General features: G+C 42.1%; 1 protein-coding gene across 1 annotated transcript in view; it reads left to right on the top strand.

The window, feature by feature from the left end:
• Positions 1–2,317: 2,317 nt before the first annotated feature.
• The window catches only part of tafa5l (TAFA chemokine like family member 5, like), a 43,694-nt gene continuing 33,928 nt past the window's right edge, over positions 2,318–12,083 (top strand). Inside the window, exon 1 of the mRNA XM_058641823.1 lies at positions 2,318–3,429. Coding sequence (XP_058497806.1) covers positions 3,333–3,429 — 97 coding nt within the window. The 5' untranslated portion in view covers positions 2,318–3,332. The remainder of the gene's footprint in view (positions 3,430–12,083) is intronic.

Here is a 12,083-nt window from a genome sequence, read left to right as displayed (position 1 = left end):
CAGCTTTAATGTTTGGGACGATAATATCCAGTCAGTGTGTTCTTTTTCTTTTTTCTAAAATAGTTTTTGTTGCATGTGTGAGTTACAGAGAGAACAAATTGTTGTCGAACAGTTTATTAGTGACCTCTAACAACCTCTGTATTTTGTTTGTTTATAAAACTCCTGGAACTCACATCAACATACTGTCAAGATCTGAGAGATGAGACTATTTAAATAGTGTTTTGATGGCAACATTTCCCCCAAATATAAATAATAACGAGCACAAGACTGTAAAAAAATATCGTCTGATGTTTTATTGTTTCAGGAGAAACCGTCTTCCTTTGAGAGGTGGCATGAATGTATTTGAGAGATATTGCCTGTCAAATCTTAGATATTGCATCAGTAAGTTTGTTGCACTTTCTTTTACAATGGAATGGAAACAAAGCCTATGTTTTCACCTTTCACCATTCTATCGGGTTTTCCACAGCAGTGAAAGGAAAAGTGTCTTCCTCTCTACAAAGTATCTTATCTCTGGTTAACACAGCATTTATTGGGCATTAAATTAGGTGCACTCTAATGCTAATTATTTGTTTGTTTTTATATTTTTGTAAATTGTTGCTCAGTAATGTCTTGTTTTCTTCTTTTTTCTCTCCAGTCTGTCACTCCCCTCCTCCAAGTAGTGTAAAGCATAGAACATGCCAGAAAATAGACGTAAAGAAAAGATATTCCACTATCACAATAGTTGTAAAATGTATCTAGTATATGAATTCATAATCCATAGTGAATAAAAAGCAAAGCTTTTAGATTGTGTCTTGAATATTTGTCGGCATCTAGATGTGAGGTTAGTCGTGAGATAGTTCAGTGATATCTATAAGGCTGACAGACTCATAAAGACTTTCCATAAACAGTTATTTTCCAAAAACACAGATTGGACACTTTCACTATTGGATTATAGTGATCAGATAATGAACCAGTCACCTTTATTCTCCTCTGTTTCCCCACAGTTGGCTCAGTGAAGGGAGCTGCTCCAGCCACTTACAGTGATGCTCAAAACATCAAATGCTATCACTTTCAAATATGAGACGCCCTGATGTGGCAGCAAGGTGGAATATCGACAATGTATCACGTTAATACATCGACGAATGTAAAGTCTTTGCCGTGCGAGTAATTTCTCATACATTTACACAGATGATGTGACAGGCCTCGCTTGGCCTAGGCCAATATGTCATCGTAAAAGCCATTCAGTGAGAGGCTGATAGCACAGCAGTGCATTTAGGAAACTTCTCCATCTACTCATACAGTGCACATTTACTGGTCATGGAATCTCTGTGTGTGTGTGTGTGTGTGTGTGTGTGAGAGAGAGAGAGGGGTGAGTTATAGTAATGGTCTTTGAGAGGCAAGGGAGTCTTAAATGGTGCTCTTTCAGAAGATAGACTGGCATCTGCAGAGCTTTAGCTCTCGCTCTCTCCCTCTCCCCCTCCCTCTCTCTCTCTCTCTGTCTCACACACACACACTTACACTTTCTACATACAGTCTGTGTACCTGATATTTGATGTGTTAAAACACACTGTATCATATGATGACTCTGAGGCTCTGCCCGCGCTACGACACCAGTCACCTGAAAGAAACATCGTCTCAATTTTTTTTTTTCTTCCCAGAATGCAAGTGTGCTAAATGTTTACTGTCGTCCCCAGACCATGCAGCCCTCAAGGGCATTATTCTGTGTGAACGAGGCCATAAAGACACACAGAAAAGTAACAGGTCGTCATATGGGGAGGTTTGTGCTGCTGCTGTGTGTCTGTATAAATAAGCATCATCATGCATGAAATCTCAAAGGATTGTTCTTCCACTTCAAGCTTTGAGAGGGGAATTAGGACAGTGTGTGTGTGTGTGTGTGTGTGTTCTTCCTTTTCTGGTATAAACACAGACTCTTTCAGGGTCTTATGGAGACCAAAGCCTGCTTTAATGAGGCAGAATCTCTTTTCTGGGTTAGTTTAAGTTGTAATTGTAGTTAGTTTTGATTTGGCTGTCCAAATTAAACAACAATAACACGAGGCTGTCCTAAAATGAATAGTGCAGACCTGTGAGTGTGTGTGTGTTGTATGGATATCTTTGTGAGAACCATAAGAAGTGAGGACATTTGCCTGGTCCTCACTTTTTGGGTTATTGGTAGAAGTGATTGTGATGATTAAGGTTAGGGTAAAGGGTTAGAGAATGTATTATGTGTATGAGTGTCCTCACTCACATACAAAAGAGAGTATAAAACAGTGTGTGTGTGTGTGTGTGTGTGTGAGAGAGAGGGGGAGACACGCAGAGAGAGAGAGAGAGATGGATTAGATGTAAATACTAACTCAAGGTAACTCTAGGCGCAGCAGCAGCAGCAGCAGCAGTATCATCGTTGTCTGAAGAACGAAATCCTCGTGTTCGACGTCGCCTGCATGCAAATGGATCCAACTGCATGGGACAGACTGAGGCTAGTTTAATAACAACCTCCTCCACCAGCACTTGCGAGGAGGGGGGAGCGTTTCAGCAGCTCACCACCACCACAGAGACATTTCCAGAGCCTCCTCGAAGGCTCACACAGGTGACGAGGAGTGTTTCGAACTTCCACCACCGCCACTGACGCGCTCACTGTGCGTTTTGCACCGGCGGCACTGCGCCGCGGGAGCCGCCGCTCATGTTTGGACGTGACATTTCGGTTTGCGCTGCGGCTCACATGTGGCCACATATGACGCATTTGCGCCTTTAGAGCTGGTCTTTTCTCGGAGGGGCGCTGGAGTCCTGTGTTTTCTGACAAGTTTACTCTGTTCGAGTTGCGCGTAGACCCGCGCGGAGTCAGGCTCAGTGCACAAGTTGTTTGGAAATAAAGATGGTGATGGGATGCTGAGAGTGCAGAGCGCCGACGAGGTAAAAAAGGAGGTGACAGCGGCGTCCAGTTTGTTTTGAGCGGCTGCATCCAGCACCAGCATCATCATCATCATCAACATCTACGTGTGAGCATCCAAACTGCAGCTCACTCCTCCACCTCTACACTCTCCCAGGTTTTTGCAGAAGCCTGAGTGAATTTTTCTGCACAGCTGCGCAAACTTGGCCAGACCTGACAGTGTGTGTGTGTGTGTGTGTGCGCGCGCGCCCGCGCTCTGGGCAGCCTGGATGGATTTGCGGCTCACCGAGGGAATTTGAACAGCAAGTGGGGATTATATCAGTCCCTCTCCTATTATAACCTCAAAATGGATGCCGACAACAGGCTGCGGAGACGCCACTGGATTAGCCACTCACACACTGATCTGCTTGTCATCTAAACGGCACAGGCGTTGAAAAGTTTGGATAATCTGAAAGGCTAAAGGTGTAGAATGCAGTCTGGAGTGAAGACGCTCTCCGCAGGTGGAGGTGCGTCACTCTGCTGCCTGCTGCTTCTCTGGCTCATCTACTCCCATCTGCTCAGAGAGGGTAAGGGCAAATGCAGCTGTTTATTACTTTGTTAGTCTCTGAGGGGCTTCTTATTGGGATGCAGCTGCACATGCTGTGTGTCACATTATGGGATCCTGAGAAAAGAAAAAAACAACAACCCAGTGTCCAATAAAACAGCCCTACAGGGACTTGAAACATGTCTCAGCTCACAATTTATGGTGACCTTCTTGTACCTCGTGGTGTTTTGTGATACAGGCCACCATATGGTACATTTGGTACATCTAGTATAAGAATGTGTGTGGAAATGTTGCACCTGCCATCATGTGATATAGAAAGTGTTAATTCATCTAAATGGCACCAAATCAAAGTTCCCTAAAAGCTTTTAGGGATCACAGTGTGATTTAGTGAAGCCACACATATCACTGCTTTCATTTGGTGCAGACAGGAAAAGACCTTCAACTTAAATGTTTTTAGAATTTCACTCAGTGTAAGGCTATGTTTTCCTATCCATGTTTTCCTCTTTAATAATTGACTTCACTGCAATTACACCCTCGCCCTGACATAGAATAGAAAGCAAAAGGAGGTTTCCCTGAACTTTATTGGCTACTGTCCATGTTAGAGCATTGTAGATGCCAGTGCTGTCAGAGACACAGAGAACAGGCTTAACTGGGACTTGTTGGGCAATGTTGAACACAAAGTTTGCAGATTAGATCTTTTAATCAAGAATTGACCAGCAGCATAATTACCAGTGTAGAGAGGGGACAGTGCTTACATCAATGTCTGTGGCAGCGTGCCAGCTTACAAAAGCAGGCAGGGATGTGACAAATGAAGTGCCTGTGCACTGAAATGTGCTTCCTTTGCCTTAAATTTGCAGTGTTTTCTCCCTGAATGCTACTGTCACCAGCAGCTTATTGCTTCCTGTGATTTGAACCGTGAATTGTGATTTGTCTTTCAAGCCTTTGCGAGGAGCAGCAGCAACAAACCTCCCCTTCCCCCTCACATTTGTTATTGACTCATTTTCAGCTGAAAATGATCTCGTTAGTGAGTTATAGTAGAGAATCCTTCAATCTCTTGTGAACTTTTTTACCCTTGATATTTCTATGGTAAACAGATTCTCCTGGGTTTAGCCTCACAGGTAAAAGCGCTGGATATGATTTGAGCTTTGACACTATCTGCATGTTGCTCACTCCTCTTCTCAGATTTCAGCTGAATTTAAATTTTTTAATCCATTATCATTATCAGTATTTCTTATTTCATCATTTCATCAGCCGGGATAATATTAGACCTTGGCTGTTTAATATTTTACTCATTGTAGTGTGTTTTGTGCTGCACCTCATTAAGAAAGTCAAATCCCCCTTAACTCCCCAATACCAGATACTATCTCTTCACCACTTCCACCTCCATGACCCCTAAGGCTCTGGAAACTGTGACAACTGTGGGTAAAGCATTGGGCAGAGAGGTGAAGCTTTGTGGTGGTGAGTGGCTGTGTCGCCTCCGCCCTCTCCATAGCTCATCTGTCATGGTGGCAAGACAGGAAATCAAAGCACAGCAGTCCTGTCCACGCACACCATTGGGCCAACGCCCGCAACGATGAATGGCCTGTCAGCCACTCTCAGTGTTGCCAGTTTATTCTACAATAAATTTGGAAATGTCTAGATTTTCCTCGCCGGACCAGATTCCGGTTCAGCGGTGCAGTTAGAAGTCAGTGGCAGCTTCTCTGCTTAACCACAGACTGAGGAGAGGAGGTGGTGGTGCATGTTGCACGTAGACATTCACATTCGATTTAAAATGGGAACGTGAAAGCAGCTCACTTTAAAGATTCTTAGATCAGGAATTATATTAATGAATAATTGACTTAATGTATCACCAAGTTTTTTGATAACAGGTTAATTGGCCTGGTCATTTAAAAAAATATTTCTGTTTGTTCCATGCGAGTATAGTCTGGTTTCTTTGCTGCTCTGCGAACGTAAAATTAATGTCTTTTTTCTACAGAAAACAAGATATTTGAGGTCATCCTCATTTACAGGGTTAGGAAACATAGATCATAATATTTCACCATCTGAAATTTGATGGACCAAACAACTTATTGATCATTTATTAAATAATCAACAGATTAATCAAGGATGACAATAATCATTAAATGAAGTAAAGTCAAGAAGTCATTAAAGCGGCGTATTTGCCGGCAAACATCATATAAAACCCTGTTTCAAGTTTCCATTGAAGACGTTTATAGCACATCTGAAAATATTCTTTTAACTTGAGATTAAATAGACTGGCTTTGTAGAAAGTGTGTGGTCGTGAACCAGCAGAGATCTGAGTTATTTAACCTCTTTAAGCTCATTGTTGTGGTTTTCAAGCTCACACATTTCTCTCACACCAGTCATTTCATTTTTCATTTTTTTTAAGTGTTAGTAAAGAAGAGCTTGTAAGAGAGTAAATATTGGACTTAAGCTGGTTACGACATGGTTTTCTTGGTTACATTGTGACATTACCACTGATAGACAATGCAACAGAGATACTAACATAGTTAATGTCAGCGATTCATTGTCAGGCTAATAATTGTAGATAATGTAAAACAGGAAATGCAAAGTCATGAAGATATTATATTATAATTCAAGCTAAAGCTGCTCCATGTGTGAGGTATATGTAAATAGGCAACTGTTAACTAATGCTATTGCATTAAAACAACATTTTGTCAGTTGCTGTGTGCTGATGGCATAAAGAAACCAGCTATTGCACCTTTAAGTTTCTGGTAGTTGTCATTCGTGTGTTTTTCCCTCTCAGTCACTTATGTCACTTTTAATGCCAGTCACTTACCCCCTACACGGCTTTTTCAGCTTCAAATAATGTGATGAAACGTTGAACATCCCTTTCTAAAATTTGGGGAGTGACAAGCTGCAATTTGTTTGAACCAAATAATGAATGTGAGTCGAGACACATCCTAAAACTGGTGTCTTATTAGGGCCACAGACAATCGTGCTGCTTTTTACAACACGTGTCAAAGTTAACGTGTGATACTTGCTGTATGCTTGAATAATCCCATCAGTGCTTCTGAACAGAAGAAGCAGACACATGTATCAGTACATCCTGTTATCCTGATGTGCAGTACAAGCTGCCGGTGAGAATGACGGCACACATTTTATGAGAAATGTCTACAGGCTGTACCACTAAATTTTGAGGTGACTCACTTTGGCTTTTACTGTCAGTACGTGGCTCCACTGGTGAAAGACTCACATTGTGGACTCCAGCACATTTCTGAGACTTCATGTCCAAATGTTATAACGAGACCAAATGGGTTTTATTCCACTTAATTATCCTGGATGCTTTCACAGCTTTAACAAATCAGCTTCTGTGTGCAGTTACAGAAAGACGTCATGGGGCACCAGACTGAGAAATTCAAAAAACCTTTACTTGGTATTCTGTTTAAACTCAGGGAGCATGGGGCTATCCATCCAAGCTTTACACTCATCAGAGCAGCAGAATATTACAGACCCTTTGAAGAAAAAAGGACGACTTTTATTCCGGTCTCATTCAAGGCAGCATTAAGCATGCAAAGGGACCCCCACTTCGATTATGACCTTGGCTGTAAATTGTAAGCAAATAGTTGCAGCCTGCTCTATAGGCGGCACAGCTGTAAATGTATGAGCAACTTTATGGAACAAAATGAAAAGAATTTCATTCCCAGCTAAAACAGTCTGGCAGCACACAAAGCTCATATCTCCGAGCACCCTGAATATGAATTCTTTCTAGCCGTCAGCTTTGACCTCCCTCGTGGTTGAGTGTGGTGCGCAGCTCAGTTTATTTCTGCATTGTTATTTTCTCTGCAAAGCTCAGGGCTTGAAATTGCTCCTTCATTGGCAGATTGGTGTAAATGATTTGTTATATTCCTGCAGTCTCATGACCTGTTCTGGTTTCTCCCTGATGCCATGATCATATTTCTGTGAGGCCAGTTCTTGAATATTTAAGCCACTGTCACACGTTACTGTACCGTTTCTTATGGAGGCATATAATGGTCTCCTGAAACTGACCATTTTCTTTGTGTTTGCATTGAAGTAGGAGGGCATTCTGGAGGGCTATCTGAGGGAAATGTGAAGTGACTCACAATAGCTTTACAGTTCTCTTTGTGTGACATTCAGCAGAGCTGTTTGCTTTTGCAAGGCATATTGTATGTTCACTCTTTATGCCGCGAGCTCGTATTCATCCACGGCCGTTTTTACACTCTACACGTTAATATCTCTGCTGCACGTGCTGCATCACTGCAACAGCAATCTATCAGGAGCCTCCATCATGTGTACTGTACAAGACACGTTGAAGGCCAGACCTGAATTACAGCATCAGTCCTATAGCTGCTGGTGTATTGTATGGGGAATAGTTTACATTTGAATGCTGCCCTTGGCAATGTCACACAGTGGCAGCTCTGAATGTTGGTGAGTGGTATCTCACCAAAAAACAAAACAAAAAAACTCTAAGTCTTGTGCAGTGACGTTAGCAAGCCATACACATGCACACTCTTGCTTTCTGGTGCGAGGAAACAATCTTGCGCTTGTGAGTCCGGCTTCCTCCCAAGGGAGCGCCATGCTACTGCTGCTACGAGAAGTTTCAATTTGTCATTCCCTGTGGGTGGAGCAGTGTGCACACCTGACATGAGAATTATATTTGGGCAAATAGAGCACATCTCTTGCGTCTTAGTGGTTGGGGGTACAATGCCTTTTTCTTTCTTGCTATGCAGGCCCACTGGGTGCTTGTGGTGGCATAAAATTCTTTAGAACAGAAACTCCATCTAGTATTGTCATGAGGATGTGAGAGCTGGAACTCTTCCTCAGCACAACAAATGGCGGACGTACTGTGGGCCACCATAGTGCTGATTTTACTGCTTGCAGATAAATGAGCTTCATCCTATAATAGCATAACATAACCCTCATCTCCAGAAGTCACCGCAGCTGCTCCCACACTTCCCTTTGCCAGCGTTCCAGATTCACTTCTGTCAGATTCAGATTAAACTGCATATTTAGGTACTATCACAGGTCCTCCTACACTTCAGTAGAGAGTTGCCCCCTTGCATAAATATTGATTAGACTAGGTATATGTGAAATCACGTGGCAGTGTTCCCTGTTTTTTTTTAAAGGGTGGTTATATGAGGTACTGACACACAGGCAGAGCTGACTGCACTGTGAACACACATGGATGCTTGCTCTCACTGAAAACGTGGCTGTCAGCAAGGATTTTAGCCATTTATCAAAAGGCTCTAATACAATCTCTGTAAATCACTCACTGCCCTGCACCAAAGTCAACAGAGAAAATCATCATGTTTAGTGCTTTCATACGGGTAAGAACCGGCACGCTTCCTGACTAGGTTCAAGTTCATCCATGTGCGCAGAAGAAGTATACATTATAATGGCAACATAGCACAAGCTTCCCTCCTGTTCACTCTTTCCTTCTTCCTCTTTTTTCTTTTCACTGCTCTGGTTCTGAACCAGTTCATTTTCAGTTGAGAACTGGAAGCTGTGCCAATGTATGTGTCCTTCCCTCATATAATCACACTTTAAAAAAAATCAGCTCTCCCTTTAACATCAAATGGATGCTTCGCCGCTCCGCTGTTGTACGATAGTTAAGCAGCAGCAGGTCATGGTGGTGTCACGAAGCGTATGGCGTGGGGTCAGTCGAGCATCTGCCTCTCTCACCTGGTGTCATATTACAAGCTTCCTTGTGTGCTGTACATGTCAAGCGGTGTTAAGGTAATGAGATGCACTTGGCACTACCTTGACGGGCATATGCTCTGTCAAATTGCTGTTTGATGTAAACAAGAGTTGTTGTTGTTAGATAGGAATTAACATGAGGGAAGATTTAGTCTTTGCAGCAGAAAAGTGACTAATCCATGATCGATTTATTGTTGAAATAATTTGTTTGAGCAAAATTACTATTATTCTTCACTGATATTCCCTCCTGAATATATATATATATATATATATATATATATATATATATACACTAGAGTTGCTGGGATTATTAAAGTTCCAAAAAAATGGAGGTAGCTGTCCATACTGTCTCACAGAGGTGTATTGGGACAGAAATAAATATGGATGGTTTCATGTATCAGCCGCCATAAAGTGCCCTTTAAATCCAAGTGCTACACAACGTAGATGGGAGGCACTAAAGTGGATGTGACTCTAACAGATATAGAAGAAAGATATATGCATGTATTTCATTGCAGGTGCTGTTGGGTGTTATGAGGAAGGATGTTCACCAGCAGACAGCAGTTGTACTATAAGAGAAAATAAATGGATGCAGGTTTTCTTAAATCATGGACATTCTGATGTTTTTATGTGGCCCATTTTCCAGTTTCATCTTCACAAGTGTGGGGATTTGCTACTTGTGTTAGTGGGAGTGTAATATTGTGGGGTTCTTTAGTGTGTGTGGACAAAACAAACAAGGTCTCGCCATTGTCTGACCTCTGCACTCATACTCAATTGATTCTTAGATTTGTAGTAAGACACTTAATTGAAATGTTCGTGTATGTCCGCATGTTAGAGTGTGGGTGAACATTTAAAGCAGTTTATAAATGCAGTGTATTTCAATGACCTTGTGCAGTTGCACATATGAGGCTACAAGAGAATGAAAGAGACATCACTGTATACACTGACCCTGATTAAACCAACAGATGTCCTATTTAGGATTTGTCGTGCTATCAGCAGTTTAGTCAGTGCTCATTATGTTTGAAACGTGGTAACTGCAGCCCCTACAAATCAATTTTGACTGATTACCTGCATCATTAATAATCACAGCATCCCAGTGTTTCGGATCTTCCATAAAAGATCAGTTGAATTCATGTCTGATTTGATGTGTTAATATGATTGTAATGCTCTCAAGGCTGGTATTTTGTTGGCAGCACTGCTTTGATCCTCGAGGATGGCACTTCTGTCAAAAGAAAAAAAGAAGGGAACATACAGTATTAAAATGAAGATATTCACTCAGACCTTTTATTGTATGCCAGGGTAGTGATTAGATGCTGATTGGCCCTCTCAGGGAAAACTGGTTGGATTTGGTGCCAGGTTGTTAATGCTAAGCCAGCACAGAACAGCTCTGCATTATAGCTGTCTACTCATTAGGAACAATACTGAATACAATACATACTGTAATTAATAATTAACTCAATTAGCTGTACAAGAATTCTTAATAAATATGGTTCAAATCTGTAGTTCGCTAAATTGCCCTTCGTATAAAAACCCCTGTCAGAACCTAACGTCCATCATTTGCAGCCCACAAATAATTACAATCTATAAAGGAAGGTTGTTTTAATATGGAACTGGAATCCTTCTCATTGTTCATTCAGTGCAGATTGTCATAAAGTTTTATGGCAAACTCCCAGAGGAGAGGCAGAGCCTTTCCCACAGCTCCATATCTGCTTAGAGTTGCATGGGAACAGTGCAGAGCTTCCTGTCATTGCCTGTTAAATCTGATACAACGACTTTATCAGTTAGTTGTTGTCTCAGTCTTAATTAAAAACTGAGGAGGTGAAATGCAGTTTGTGAAAAAGGATTGGAAAGAGTATTCAATTCATGCAACTAACAAAAAGACAAAACTAAAACCGAAACAACAACATGGAACAGGAACACAGGGTGCTGGTCCCGAGTAACAGACAGGACTGTAATATAACATTAACAAACAAATCAAACTAAACAAAAATGAACCAACACAGACACTTAATACACTAGCGAGACATGGACAATCAAACACAGGTGAAACACATTCGGGAGGTGCAGACCATCAAGACAGGACAGGAAGTCAAATTAAAGAAGGCACACACAAGGATAAACCTCATAATAAATCAGGAAGCAAATAAAACAGGAAACCAACAACTCAAGGTAGATAAAACACCATCAAGTCAGAAACTGAATAAATATTCAATGGAAATCCAAACAAGTCAAAAACATAAGCCAGAATGAATCCATTGTTGAATTGTTAAGTACATCGGTAGCTGGAATAGATGACGTTGTTTACCAGAGAGATGACAATTGATGCTTTTCTATATTCACTGCTCGTTGTTGGGGTCAGCCAATGTAATTTCATCTTCACTTAAACATGCCCATCATACCTACCAGTTTTTAGTTTGCCAATGACGCACATCGAATCAGTGGAACATTGTGAAAGTGGTGGTGGACTGCTGGCAGCCTATTTCCAGCACAGATATTCAGATAATTGTGCTCCTGTGCTACGGTGATCAGCAGTGTGTCTGATCAAAGTGCTGATATGTGGAGCACAGACACATCTTTGCTCTGAGCGTGTGTGCATATACAGTATGCTGCCACTTTGTACTTGTATAATGTTGTGATTCAGTGATAAGGTCACCAGGCTGCCAGTCAGCGCTCCAAGCCTCTGTGTGTGTGTGTGTGTGGGGGGGGGGCTTTGTATCGGCTTCCTATTGCCCTCTATATGTCGTCTCTGACAGGATCCAGAGCCTGGACAGCAACGCGCCACCATCCTTCACTGGGCGCGTTCCTCACCGCTGCTGCCGCCGCCGCCGTATACACATGTCATGGTATGAAATAGAGACGGGGCTAAGTGTCTTCACGGTGCTGAGTGACAGAAACCCCCTGTCACATGAATTAGCTCTTGTATGTTTGATGGAACGCTGGCCGTGGCTAAGGGCACTTTGCAAAGCACCCCACCACCCACGCACTTCACGACTCCCCGCT

This window comes from Solea solea, chromosome 11 (assembly GCF_958295425.1).
Source record: "Solea solea chromosome 11, fSolSol10.1, whole genome shotgun sequence".
In the NCBI taxonomy this organism is placed as follows: domain Eukaryota; kingdom Metazoa; phylum Chordata; class Actinopteri; order Pleuronectiformes; family Soleidae; genus Solea; species Solea solea.
This window is presented reverse-complemented; position numbering and strand designations above follow the sequence as displayed.